The sequence below is a fragment of the Crotalus tigris genome, unplaced genomic scaffold (assembly GCF_016545835.1).
Source record: "Crotalus tigris isolate CLP2741 ecotype Arizona unplaced genomic scaffold, ASM1654583v1 scf7180000024388.1695876, whole genome shotgun sequence".
In the NCBI taxonomy this organism is placed as follows: Eukaryota; Metazoa; Chordata; class Lepidosauria; order Squamata; family Viperidae; genus Crotalus; species Crotalus tigris.
In genome coordinates, this window is record NW_024100558.1 from 575771 (window position 1) to 589962 (window position 14192).

The following is a 14192-nucleotide window of genomic DNA, read 5'->3' on the forward strand; positions in this document are numbered from 1 at the left end:
TGGCATGTCAGTGAGATTCAGGGACACAGTTTCAGAAAAAGGTTTAAGAGTGTTAGAGCAGGGATGGGGAACTTCTGACCTCATTGATGACAAAAATGTCCCTTACTATTTTTCCCCTATGGCCACGCAAATGGCTTCCATGGTAATTAACAAATATCAGGGACTTAGGAACATGACGTTCCTTATCGTTGGTATAGAAATAGCAGATTTAGTATGCCATATTTTAATCTGTATCCATTGTTCATTCAGACTAGCTGGCCAATCATTCCACGACAGCAGAGGTCCCCAACCTTTTGGTCACCAGGGACCAGTTCCGTGGAGAGAAGCTTTTCCGCGGACTGGACTGCGTGGTTTTGTGTGCTGCCTGCATCCTGCAGATGGGGCTTTGCTTATTTGTGCAGACTGGTACTGGTCCACGGACTGGGGGTTGAGGATCCCTGCACTACAGGTTGTCCTCAATTTGCAACAATAGAGCCCAAAGTTTCTGTTGCTAAGTGAAACACTTAAGTGAGTTTTGCTCCACTTCACAACCTTGCTTGCTACAATTGTTAATCACGAATCGCTGCAGTGGTTAATTTAGTAACACGGTTGTGAAGTGAATCTGGTTTCCCCTATTGATTTTGCTTGTCAGAAGGTCGCAAAAGGGGATCACACATGACCCTGGGGATGTTGCAACAGTCATAAGTGTAAAAAATAGTCATAAGTCACTTTTTTCAGCACCATTGTAACTTTGGCCAGTCACTAAATGATCTGTTGTAAGTTGAGGACTACCTGAAATTCTCTTTAGTGGGGAAAAGAGACATTGCAGAAATGCAGGATTCTTAATTGGGGGGGGGGGAAATGACCATTTTGTCTGCATGCCAAGGGCATATCACTCGAAACTGGTCCTCTGGAAGTACCCTCCTTCTCTTGTGGTCGTGTGATACTCCAGGATTCAGTTGGGGGAGATAGGGTGGGGGAAAGAGGAAGGAAAGAGTATTTTTCTCCCCCAAATTTCAGAAAAAACGTGATTCACGTGAAGCCCAGTTGACCAGTTTAAGAGATGTTATGATTTATTGTCTACCTTCAGAGCAATTTGTATTTTTAACATAACAGTTATGGAAAGAATACCTAACTAGATAGAAAACCTGGCAAGATGGTATGAAATCACCTTAACCAAGAGTTTTGCACTCCAGAGATTATTATGGGCTGGAAATATTGGAAGACACTTCTGCACAGAAGTAACACAAAATCCTTTTCCAACTACGAATAGTCCTCAACTAATTCATTTATTGACTGTTCAAAGTTATAACGGCACTGTGCCATTGGCTGGGGGTTGGCTGTGCTCTGATTGGCTAGGGGGTTGTATGTGCTCTGATTGGCTGGGGGAGTGTTCTGTTTGGGTGGGGGCTTTGTTGTGCTCAGGTTAGTCTGAGTTGCAGGGGGATTTAAGATGGTGGGCTGCCTTGCTATTTTTTGGCTTCGCATTCGTGGTCGTGCCTCATCTTCATGGTGGTGTCAGTTTGCTTCATGTATGGATTGGAGGGGTTTAAAGTGGCTAATGATGCAGCTGTGGTCTGGCTTCTGGTTTGTGGTCGTGCCTCATCACCGGTGTGGCTTTGGGTTTGCTTTTTGCACAAATCAGAAGCCAGACCACAGCTGCATCATTAGCTGGCTGGCTGAGGAATTCTGGAGTCTTAAAGTTGTCTTAGGACAATCCTTGAAATCTTACAAAATGCTGTGGGAGCTCTTTTGATAAGAGCCAGAGGACTGAACAAGGTTGCCTGCTTGTCATCACTGAGCTCATGGCCTTCAACAAACAGGGGGCTACACAGAAGGGTGTAGGAGAGACTTGAGCTCCTTTACAAAAGAAATACCAAAGAGATACAAAAAAACAGTTTATACCCCCATCTTCAGCCATCATACCTCCCCTTCCTAAGAACATTATTTTCCACCTCCAGAATTGAGAAGTTATTCATCTCACACTTTTCGTGGAAAAGAGTTGGTGTCATCTGAAGAAAAATAAAACGTGCTGGCCCAAATAGACATCCATTTGGTTTTATCTTTTTGATAAAAGGAACAATTTCTGCCTACAGATCTATTTAACTGATGTTCTTTAACAGATGTTCATTTTGATTAGATTTTTCAGGGGTTCCTCCTAAAACCCACATTATCAGCCACAAATGAGTGGTGACCCCCACTTTTTTCCTCGCTTTTGTCTCTCTTTGCCTTTTCTCTCCCTTCCTCTTCACCTGAAAGCTGAGTTGGAAGAGAAAATTCTGGGTATACATCAGAAATGGAATGCTTCTGAAGACAATTTGGAGGCAACCATGTGATCCCTAGATGAAGCAGCTTAGAAAAATATTCACTAAAGGACCACATGTTACAGATTTAAGACCCTAGTCAGCCTTCCTTTCCATTACCCACCTTTTATTTCATTTTCCATTGATTTTATTCCTTTACTCCTTTTCGTTATTGCAAAATATTGCAGCCTACAGATTAGCACACTAAAAGTCATTTGCTCAGACAAGAAGTGTCCCAGAACTATTTTTTTTTTTTTTTTAGAAAAACCAAGAAAAGAAAGAAAAATCAGAAAAAAAAGAATCTTGCTTAGAAATAAGCAGTAAGATCCCTGGAGGACTGGCCATTGACAGTACATAATCTGGCCAGTAGGTGGAGTTCTAAGCTTGTTTTGGCTCTGAGGTCTTTTTAAGCAGAAACTTAGATCTGGAGAAACAGTGTTGGTCAAAGTTTCCCCAATGGGTTCATGATTCTTGCTTAGCTACCAAATGAAACGCATTAACGGATGAGGAGGACAAGATGGAGTCATTGTAGTTGTCTCTCCAGGAACACCAAATCTCCAGCAGAACTGACAACGGCCTTGAAAATGCTTTGCCCTACTCCATTTATCTTGGTGGCTTGGCGTTGTTGTTATTGTTGTTTGCAAACATCCCTAAAGGCTTGTTCACTGTAGGTAGGCAAAGAAGCAATTATCCAGAGCTAAAAAAAAGAACAGAAGACCAGTGACATAAGATTAGAGCTCCATGTTGCAGCAGAACATACTTTTGGAGAAAGAGACATTTGGAGAAACACAAAGAGCAAAGTCAAACCAGGAGCTACTCTGGAGACATTTGGAGAAACATAAAGAGCAAAGTCAAACCAGGAGCTACTCTGTCTGATAATACTGTATTCATATGTTCTAAAACAAGGGCAAGGAGAAATAGAGGTACATAAATGGGAATTCCATTTGCAACCTTTACCCAAACTCAGATAATTTCTCATCTATATCACAAAAGCAATGTTTCTCAACGTTGTCAAGTTTCAGATGTGTGGACTTCAACTCCACACATGCTGGCTGGGGAATTCTGAGAGTTGAAGTCTACACATCTTAAATGTGACAATATTGAGAAACACCGCACTAGAGAAAAAGATGTCCCCAGCTGCCTCTTATCTGATTATCGTCTAATATGCACCCCTTCCTCCTGTCTCCCAAGGTCAGTCCTCCAATGCCATTACATCTACTCCTAAAGGCAGAGTTCAATCATTACTCCATTTCTGGAGAGAATCAGAGCAAATGCAAAAATACTGCACCATTGGTGAAGAGAGACCAATGTATGAGATGACCAGGCTGAGCTCAATGAAGGAATCAAATGCATCCTAAGTCTTGAACCTCTTCGCGTCCCCAAGTCCAACCCACCTGGAATTTCATTGACTCTTGTTTAGCATCAATTTGCTTTGACTATTAGTAGTTCAATTCTTGTAAAGAGTTTAAGCTTGCAATAAACCCTTATATACATTTGAACTGCCTGGGTTTCCTGGTGTCCAAGCTTGAGAGCCACTGCCCTAAGCAGTATGTGGTTAGGGAAAGGGAAGGAAAATTACTTTCCTATAGTTCTTCCAAAGGCCTGGTGGGGAATTGGAGTCTCAATTGATAAAAGCCACTTACGTGTACAAAGGCTGTAGCTGCAGGTGTGACATCTTTTGGGGTGCTTGGTAGCCATATGAATCAAACCCTCCAATGAAATCAACTGTGGGTGAAAAGACAAAAGGATGTTTGTTCTGGCAAACAGCTAGACAAAGTAATGGTCATTATCTTACTCAAAAGAAGTCATTTAAAGCAGAGGTCCCCCAACCCTTTGGGCACCAGGGACTGGTTCCATGGATAAAGGTTTTTCCATGGAGGGGGCATGGTTTCGTGTGCTGCCTGCATCCCGCAGATGGGGCTTTGCTTGCTTGTGCAGACCAGCTGCTGGCATGCTGCGGACCAGTGCTAGTCCATGGACCGGGGGTTGGGGACCCCTAATTTAAAGAAAATTGTAATAAAGCATCTAGCATGCTGGCTGGGGAATTCTGTGAATTGAAGTCCACACATTTTAAAATTACCAAGTTTGAAAAACATTGCAGTAAAAGAACAAGAGATCCCCTTAAGTTGCCAAGATCATGGATGAACTTCAGATTTTTTTTCCTAACATTTTTTCTCTTCCTTCAACTATTGGTTTGCAGGAAAAAAAAATCAGTTCAAGAATTCCTACTTTTTCCTCTACCTTTTTTAAAAATTTGCTTGCTTGTTTGCTTGCACTGACGGGCACATCAAAAATTCCCAAACAGTCAATGAACCCTCAAATGACCAAGAAACAGGTTGAGTTTACACAAATAAGCAAAGCAACAAAACCATTTACAGGTAGTTCTTGATTTACTACCTGTAAATGGTTTTGTTGCTTTACTTATTTACTACCTGTTGCTAAGTGAGGCATTTGTTAAGTGAATTTTACCCCATTTTACGACCTTTCTTGCCACAGTTGTTAAGAAAATCACTGCAGTTGTTAACTTAGTAACATGGTTGTTAAGTGAATCTGGCTTCCCCATTGACTTTACTTGTCAGAAGGTTGCAAAAGGTGATCACAGGAAGAATTGTCTACAAAGATCACTCACTGAGTGAAAAGACTTCCTGGCCCATCATCCTTTAACTGGCCAAGGAGGGGAACCCAAAGTCTCCCCACAGGGTTAAGTGAAGATGGAAGAAAGTCTGATGAATAGCTGATGCTGGAACCTATGAGACATTTGTTAAATGAGTTTTGCTCCATTTTGCAATTTTGCTTGCCACAGTTGCTAAGTGAATCACTGCAACTGTTAAGTTATTAAGACGGTTGTTAAGTGAATCTGGCTTCCCTATTGACTTCGTTCATCAGAAGGTCGCAAAAGGGATCATGTGACCCCAAGACACTGCAACTGGCATAAATATGAGTCAATTGCCAAGTGTCCGAATTTGGATCACATGACCATGGGGATGCTGCAATGTTTGTAAGTGTGAAAAACAGTCATATGTCACTTTTTCAGTGCCATTGTAACTTTGAACAGTCACTAAATGAACTGTTGTAAGTCAAGGACTACCTCTATTAAGATTCACATAAACTTATATAAACACATAATAAGAAAGGGAAAAAAAAGAGAGAGAAAGAAGGACAACCTTTAAGCAGCAGAAACTGGAATATGAAAAAATTCTCATGCCTGACCGAATTCTTAAAAATTTGGCAGCCCCAGTGACAAGCCACTTCTGCATCACCCTAATATTTCAAGCAGGGACGATACTCCTACTTATTCAGTGTGATAACTGGATACTTACAGCTGTCTTCCTCCTCCATAAACATTTTGCTGACATAGCAGGCATAAACAAATCCGAATAGCTTCAAAATACGTGTTTTGAAAAAGAGAGAAACATGAATTAATTATTTGAAAGCAAAGAAATGCACCAATTATTATCACACTAGGATTTAACCATTTAAACCGATGAGGGAAAAGTTCAGGCAGCCAAGTTTATTTCTTCCATTTATATCTCCGCTGCTGTCTCAAACTACTTTCGACCATGCTGGTTCTTTAGATACAAAAGAGCAAGACCAATGGGTGAGGTGGGCTGACCAATTTAAAACTCTCAAAAAAGTAAGCCAACTGTCAAGCTCAACATAACCACTTATCGCCCTTGGAATAAAAAAAGTTAAAGGCAAAGTTGCAAAGGGAAGGAGAAAAGGATGTTCAGAACCTGCAAATTTTTAGTGATTTATCAGGAAGCAGTTCTTACTAATCTTTGTCATTGGGCTTCATTTAACAAAGTAATCCTTAAACCTGTTTAACACAGCACAATTGCTATGTTCACATGACATATATTATTTCAGGCTGTATGGTTTGTACACTGGCAAAACCATACAGTTTTATGCAGGGTAGGGGGACTTGTGCCCACAAGAAGCTTTCTGAAACACAGCTACTATCATCCATTACCATCCATCATGTTGACTGGAGCTGCTGGGAATCATTAGTGCTCCATCTATGATGGTATATGCGAATGACCTTGGGAGATGTGGAAAAGAAATGCTGCCTAAGGGAACGATCTAATAAGAGACTGCAAAGCCACAGCTACCCTGTGGGTGGAGAAAGGTTCAGAAGGAAACCCTCCCTAAGTGATCAGGCTCGGAAGGTTTGTACTTTCAGACTTGCAAGAATCTGTTAATGCTGATGAGCGATGATTCAGCATTTAAAGACACCGAGTTTGTCAGCTGGAGAGCCGACAGCCCAGGTTCGAGACCCAAGCATCAGATGACTCCCGTTACTTGCCTCAGCTCCTGCCCACCTAGCAGTTTGAAAGCATGTAAATGCAAATAGGTAAATAGGTAACACTTTGGTGGGAAGGTAACAGCATTCTGTGTGCCTTTGACATATAGCCATGCTGGTTATGTGACCACAGAAATTGTCTTAGGACAATGCTGGCTCCCTCAGCCAAGAAATGGAGATGAGCACCCTGCCCTACAGTCAGTCATGACTGACATGGAAACCTTTACCTTTAGTCTGATACTTAAGTAGAATTAGCTCATCTGGCTGTATTCTCTGTCGGGTCCACCTGAGAAGGCTGACATCAGTCTTTTAATTCAATCCATTGAAGGTGAAGAAGCACTTTTTCCTCCCTCCCTCCTTCACTTCCTTCAGCTTAATATGCCACTGATTCTGAGCAGCATATGTACCCAATCCAATATTCTGATTAAAAACAAATGCCCAAGAAATGTATACTAAAATACCCTAGGCAGTGCTAACATGACTCCTAGACAACATTAAACACCAGAGAAGAGATCCAATAGAGCATTTCTGGTCCCAAAGCCATGCTGGAAATGTCAGTTTTAATAGTGTTTCAAAAACCTAGGAGGGTAAGGGCCAAGGTAAACTTCAGGGGGAAGGTTATGACTGACAGAGGGATATTGGAGATACAAAATGTCAGCTTCCCATTTAACTTTTTAAAATGAAAACATCTGCTTTTTTAATTTTAAAAAATGGTAGAAAGCCTGAAGAGCACAAAGGGAGGTGAATCCGATGTCCATATTTGATAGATTCTGTGTATACTTTGTAAATCAAATGGGAGCAAAGGTTTTTTTTTGTTGTTGTTCAAATGGGTATGAATTCTGCAGCAAAAACTGACAGTAGAATCTTTACTGCCTCAGTTTTGTTTTGTTTATTTTTAGAAGTAATGGAGAGGCCAAACCATCCAAGAAGAGCTACTGATGCCACTTACTTACCGCAAGGAATATCTGCATTGCGCTGCTCACCACCTCAATATATTGATAATCAAGCAAACATCCAGTTACTGTGATGACATGATGGTCTTCTAAGGCTAGGTTGGAGTTGATCACTGGGGTCACCAGGCAACCAGGACCATTCTCCATCCACCATGAGCGATGCAGTGATGTGTTAAAGGTCATGATGAAGTCTCGATCCTACAGAAATGGGAGAAAGATGAATTCAACAGTGATGTTTGGACCGCTACAAAGATGGAAAATATATTCATACTCATAATCCCTTTGAGGTAAGCAATGCCATACAAAGAAAAGAAAAACAGGCATCAGAAGCAATGACATCCAGTGTGATGGAGTGTTAAAATTGGAAAGATGATGGGCAGAACATCACAATACAAACCAAAAGAACACAGTATGCATTGTGATATTCCATCCACTATCTGCCAATTTTGAACTTTGCAGAGACCACTGACTTAATGAGCTTATAAATATTGACTTTTGTTGCACATCATAGCTTAGGTCAATCAAGATTTTCACATAATACTTTTCAATAAGATAATAGATGAGTAGACTGCATAAGCAGCCTTACCCCTACCCATACCACAACAGTACTGGTCAGTTTTAGTGCCTTGTGTGCAAGCCAGGATCTCTAATTTGTAGACTACCTTGTAAGACGACAAACTGTTGTCTTATCCAATTACTAAGAAGTGCATACAATGCACCCACATTCTTACTTTTTGGAGAATGATCAGGTGACAAATTAGATAAATTAGAACCCAGCTATCTTATAATTCCACCACTATTCCCTGCCCTCCATCTATCAGACACAAGAAAACACAGAGTCAGCAAAGGCCACTTTGGGGCTCCCTTCCAGCCTGACTGCCTCTGATCAATATGTTTAGCTAAAAAAGAAAAAAATTCTGCAAAGGGATTTAGTCTCTCCTTTTGAATCTAAAGGAGATTATTTGCATAATAGTCTAGTCTATTTACACCTGGAAAGGATTCACATTTATTTTGAGGGATGGGGGGGGGCATTGTCCTTATGATCTCACAGAATTGGTTAAGGGATTCTTTTTCCAGGTTGGCATGGAGGGTCTTTGGGGAGACCTCTGTGTGTCTGTGTATGCGCATGCACTGTTTTAGATGCATATACTTTCTGAAAGCTTGCCTTACTTTATTTGCACTCTTTTTCGCTAAGCAGCCAGGAAGGCCTTGGAAGATATATTCTAGCATCTACAACAGTGGTTCTCAACCTTTTTAATGCTGCGACCCCCAACCGGTCATAAGTCAAGGACCCAACCAGTCGTAAGTCGAGGATTACCCAACCGGTCATAAGTCAAGGACTTTCCCTGCCCGGGAGCACCGTGCATGCGTGGTGCCGCCCCCTGCGCCGGCCGAGGCGTAGCTGGCAAGCGGCAGACACGGTGCAGGCTGACCACCGGCTGGGCCACCAGTTGGCCCAGCCCAAGGGAGGTAAGGCACCCGCCGGGCCCTACGCGTGCCAGCAACCCTCCCTGCGCCCGCCGGCCTCCCACCTCCCACCCCTGGCCCTCTTTTACTTACATTTTTAGTAGTTGCTCAGCAGGGAGGGGTGGAAACTTCCAGACAGCTCGCCACTGCAGACAACTTGCAGCACCGTTTGCAGAATGGGACTTTTGGCGGGCTCAGCAGGGCAGAGACAGCCTGGACAATTCCTATTGGCTTTTGAAAGCCAATAGAATTAGACTCTATTCAAGAGAGTCTATTCTATTGGCTTTCAAAAGTCAATAGAATAAAAGGGAGTAGCACAGCTAAGGAAAAGGGGAAAAAATGGCGGACTGCGTTGTTTGGCGACCCCCGTGAAATGGTCGTTCTACCCCAAATGGGGTCCTGACCCACAGGTTGAGAACCACGGATCTACAAGATCACAGTTGTGCAAGCCACGGGATATTTTCTGTGGCATTCCAGGCAAGCAAAAGTTGGACTTTAACAAAGAAAGATGGGAAGAGCATTGACGCTTTTCAACTTTGGTGTTGGAGAAGATTGTCACACAATTTTTCCTTACCGTGAGGCATTCTTGCAAATACTTTCCTCATTCAAATGAACATATGCTCATCTTTTCCCATGCCACGATAAAAGTGAAAAAAACTCCAGATATCTGCATTCTGCTTTGCTTATGGGTTTGAGAAGTAGCACCTGGAAACTCCGCATTCATACTTCTCATTCACTCCTAATTCAAACTTTAAAAGACATTAACAAGATTGTTGTGTCAGCCTCAGCCATGAGAAATGAGTGGATATACTGTTCTAGCCCTGAATTTGGTTCAATATACATTGGACTTCAAAATTTCTGGTTCTTATAAACTGTTCCACAGAATTAGATGGCATAGTCTTTGTTTAAATAATAATGATGACGATGACAATAACAATGCTAGAAAAATAAACAGTGTGCTTGGAATAAAACTGTTTCTCAACCTTGACAATTTTAAGATGTGTAGACTTCATTTCCCAGAATTCCCTAGCCAGCCATGTTGGCTAGGGAATTCTGGGAGCTGAAGTCCATGTATCTTAAAGTTGCTAAGGTTGAGAAACTGTAGAAGAGCAGGCTGAATTGGAAGGCAGAGTTAAATGTGTCATTAGTTTGGAGTCATTGTGTTGCCACAAGAGACCCAAGTCTATCTCCTTCCCCCATGAATTCCATTGATCCTTATCTAGCACCAACTTAGCTTTGACCATTAGTTGATTAGATTCTTGTAAATAGGTAACTGTTCTGTGCTTCAAACTCAACAAATGCTCTTAGTTATTTGCACCTGACAGAAACAATGGAGTAGTTATTAGAAGAGGCATTCTCCCTTGTCCACCACAAACAGACAGCAATGCCTTTCCCAAAATGACAAACGAGATCCAGGAATCTATAATCCTGATAAAAGTATGCTTTGAATTCACAATGATTATCTCCTTGGAACCCGATTTAATTGGTGAGCAGTATGAGACACGCACACTCCCAATGCATTTATACTACTCCAGTATAAATACAGCCTGATTTGTCTTCTTTCCCTCCAGCCCCTATCTTCCCTTGTGGATCAACCCATCTGTTTACAAAACAGAACTGTTTCTGCCAACATGCTATGTGAGCACTGCATTTCAAACAGAGCTTTGTCTTTACTTGCAAAACCTGTGCAGGCCATAAAAGAGAAAGGCCTCAGTGAGAGAAGGGAGGGAAAAGCACACAGCCTGAATACCTGGAGAAGCCAAACCCTCATTTATTTATTACACAGAGCAACACAGCAAGTCTCCCAGTGGTCTCCCAGTATTGTGCCAAATCTGACCTACAATGTCAGCACTGGAAGAAGTTGCTGGGGTTGGGATGGGGGGAGGAGAGTTAATTTGAAAGGAACCTGGAAGCATTTACAACCTGCGATCTTCTCCTGAATTCTAATCTCTTTCCCAAGGAGCAATTGCTGCTGGAAAGGTGATGGATGGAAAGCTGTTGGGTGGACTGATGGCTTGAGAAGGGCAAGTTCTGGGTGTGATTAGAGAGGTAATTACCTGTGAAAGGTGTCCAACTTCCAGGTAGAAACAGATGATGAATGCATTCCAGCCAACCCAGACTATGAGCCACACAGCATACTAGTGAAGGAGAGAAAGAGGCAGGTTGAAGCTGTACAATGGGAAAAACTACTAAAACAACTGGAGATATATGCTTGTTCTCCATTGTTCTTACCCTAAACACATCCAGCTGCAGAAACACAATACACATTGAAGACTTGAACTTAACAATCTGAAGGAAGATTCCTAAAACAAGTTGACCTTCTTAATCATTAAAGCCTGACTGCCAAAATCAGAGAGGCTTTGGGCATTACTTTGTTATTTTATTTATTTATTAAATTTATTCGCTACCGATCTTGCCACAAGGTAACTCTGGGCAGCTTTATGATTAACACAATATTGCAAGATGCCCAATCATTCTGCATTCTACGTTACAGTTATAGATGCTATTGGCCAACATTAGGTTTCTATCTTATACAAAGTACGTATTACAACTAATCATCAAATCACTCTTGAGAGGGCTCTAAAAACCCACAGTTTATTCAGGTTTTTAATATCAGTTATTTTAATTTTGATTAGAGCGCCGTGGTGGCCTAGTGGTGATGACACTTGCCTCCCACTTGGAAGGTTGAGAGTTCAATCCTAGATATCAGCAGATGTTTCTCTCCTAGGGGGCAAAGAAAAAATATCTGCTGCAAACTCTACATAGGCATCATGAAGGGCATGTGGCCAGTAAATGCCCAGCTCCATCCACTCACCCCAACTTTATTGTGAATAGGGGCTAAAAGTAAAGGTTTCTTTATCAGTCATGTCCAACTCTATAGTACGGTACTCATCTCCATTTCTTGGCTGAAGGAGCCAGATTTGTCTGAAGACATTTTCCATGATCATGTGGCCAGCATGGCTATACAACAAAGGCACACGGTACGCTGTTACCTTCCCACCAAAGTGGTCTCCATTAATCACCTTGCATTTGCATGCTTTCCAGCCACTAAGTGGGTAGGAGCTGGGGCAAGTAATGAGAGCTCACCCGTTGTATAGAGTTCAGGTCTCAAACCCAGGCTGTCAGCTTCCAGCTCAGCATCTTTAACCGCTGAGCCACTGACTTCAGGATCGTAAAAAGGGAGCTTTAATTATTTTAATTTTCATTGAAATGTATCTGATTGGAAATCTAGTTTTATGCATTCATGGTGCTAAGAAACTGGCTGTGGCAATACAACAGATTTAATACACAAAGCAACAATCCAGCACATTTCACTATTTTGAAAAAAGAAGCAAAAAAATCACAGAGCAGGACATAATACCTACCAGCATGAGGTATCTGGATCTGTACTGAAGGGTGCCAAAGACACCCAGAATGACGGCCATAATGTGTAAAAAATTGGCCAGGATCGGCAACCACTGATAACCCAGGAAGTCAAATATCTGTCTCTCCAGGGCTGCAACCTACAAGAGACCATAAAGGCAGACAAAGAGTTCTTCACTGCACAGCATTGCACAGAATAAGAAACCGGCAAAGTCTAACACAGAATTAATAAGAAACTCTATGGGCTATTAGACACAACCAACAGAGATGTTGGCATGAATCATTGGTTGCTGTCAAAGAAATATATTCCAAAGCAGGGGGATTTATTAGGGTTCATCACAAGGCAAAGAAAAGGGGGTTTGCATTGGCAAATTGCACCAGTGGAAATACCACAAATGGGTCAACGCTTCAATCTGCAAGAGTAGCAAAAGAAGGCAATTGTCCCCAAAGTGGTAAATATGGGTATGTCCCCAGGAGCTTGAATCCAAAGAGACTTATTTTAGGAATATTAGAAGGTTCTCAGGATGGGTGTCATTCACTGGCAACCTCTCTCCATGGTTCTAAACCACTGTTTTTCTGACCCTATTTGGAAAAGCAAGAACTGTGAGTGGCGGCTCTCATCCTTTAAGCCAGGGGTCCTCAACCTTTTGGGCACCTCTGCTTTAAGCCAGAAGTCCTCAATCCCTGGACCATGGACCAGTACCGGGTGTCAAACAGCCTGTTAGGATCTGGACCTCAGAGATGGAGGTGAGCCTCAAGTGAGTAAAACTGCACGTGCGTAGGATCTAGACTGCACGCTCCTCCTCTACCACCCCAGGTCCATGGAGAAATTTGTCTTCCACAAAACTGGTCCCAGGTGCCAAAAAAAGGTTGGGGACTGCTGCTTTAAGTCATAGCAATCACTTGAATTGACAACCCAAGGATTGTATGACAAGTTATAAATTTTAGAAGGAGATGGGAGGGTTGATTTGAACAAAGAGGACACTGAGGTTTAGATCAGGGGTCCCCAACCCCCAGTCCGTGGACCAGTACTGGGCCACGGCATGCCAGCAACCTGTCCGCACAAACAAGCAAAGCCTCATCCATGGGATGCAGGCAGCACACAAAACCATGCCCCCTTTGGTCCGCAGAAAAACCTCTCTCCATGGAATTGATCCCTGGTGCCCAAAAGGTTAAGGACCTCTGGTCTAGATCAGTGTTTCTCAACCTTGGCAACTGGGGAATTTTGTGAGTTGAAGTCCACACGTCTTAAAGTTGCCAAAGTTGAGAAATGATGGTCTAGATCCCTCCTGGCTCAGGAATTCTGGGAGTTAATGTCCATAAGTCATAAAGGGGCTATAGTTCCCCACCTCTGATCTAGATGGACTTCACTGACAACCCTCCCATCAGGATAAATTAAGTACAATTCTCATCAGTAGAGCAGGGCCTCCCTGCAGTTACACAAAGTGATCAAAGGATGTGCATGAATATCTTGTCTTTCACCAAACAATCATCTCTTGAGTGCTCTGCTTCACACATTTTAAACTCTAAACCTGAGGGGATTTTTCTCACAGATGTTCCCAAACTGAGAAGGGTAAGCAGCCAAAAAATGTAGACAAATCAGTCTGACCACTATTCACATCCTCTGCCACTCCCAATAATCAAGCAGCTCAAAAACAGGAATGAAAAGAAATCCTCAAATATCCTGAAAATAAATTTGTAGCCAAACAAAACCACTTTCACAGAGAAAGCAAGCTTCTGAGATATTCAAGGTCAAGCTTGGCCCAGCAGCACCATCCATAACCCAGTGTTTTCTAGGACTGAGAGTTTATGTCAGATGGGACAGAA

At 42.3% G+C, this 14192-nt stretch overlaps 1 protein-coding gene across 4 annotated transcripts in view; it reads right to left on the reverse strand.

The window, feature by feature from the left end:
* Window positions 1-1582: 1582 nt before the first annotated feature.
* NKAIN1 (sodium/potassium transporting ATPase interacting 1) overlaps window positions 1583-14192 on the reverse strand; it is a 42006-nt gene continuing 29396 nt past the window's right edge. For 3 of the 4 annotated variants that reach the window (XM_039329150.1, XM_039329148.1, XM_039329151.1), the window contains exons 2-7: window positions 12368-12505; window positions 11060-11140; window positions 7536-7733; window positions 5603-5663; window positions 3926-4007; window positions 1583-2979 (exon numbers count right to left, since the gene is read on the reverse strand). In XM_039329150.1, the coding sequence (XP_039185084.1) occupies window positions 2970-2979; window positions 3926-4007; window positions 5603-5663; window positions 7536-7733; window positions 11060-11140; window positions 12368-12505 (570 nt within the window). In that variant the 3' untranslated portion in view covers window positions 1583-2969. Of the gene's footprint in view, window positions 2980-3925; window positions 4008-5602; window positions 5664-7535; window positions 7734-9576; window positions 9752-11059; window positions 11141-12367; window positions 12506-14192 lie in introns of those variants that run through there. The other variant, XM_039329152.1, reaches the window with a different exon arrangement.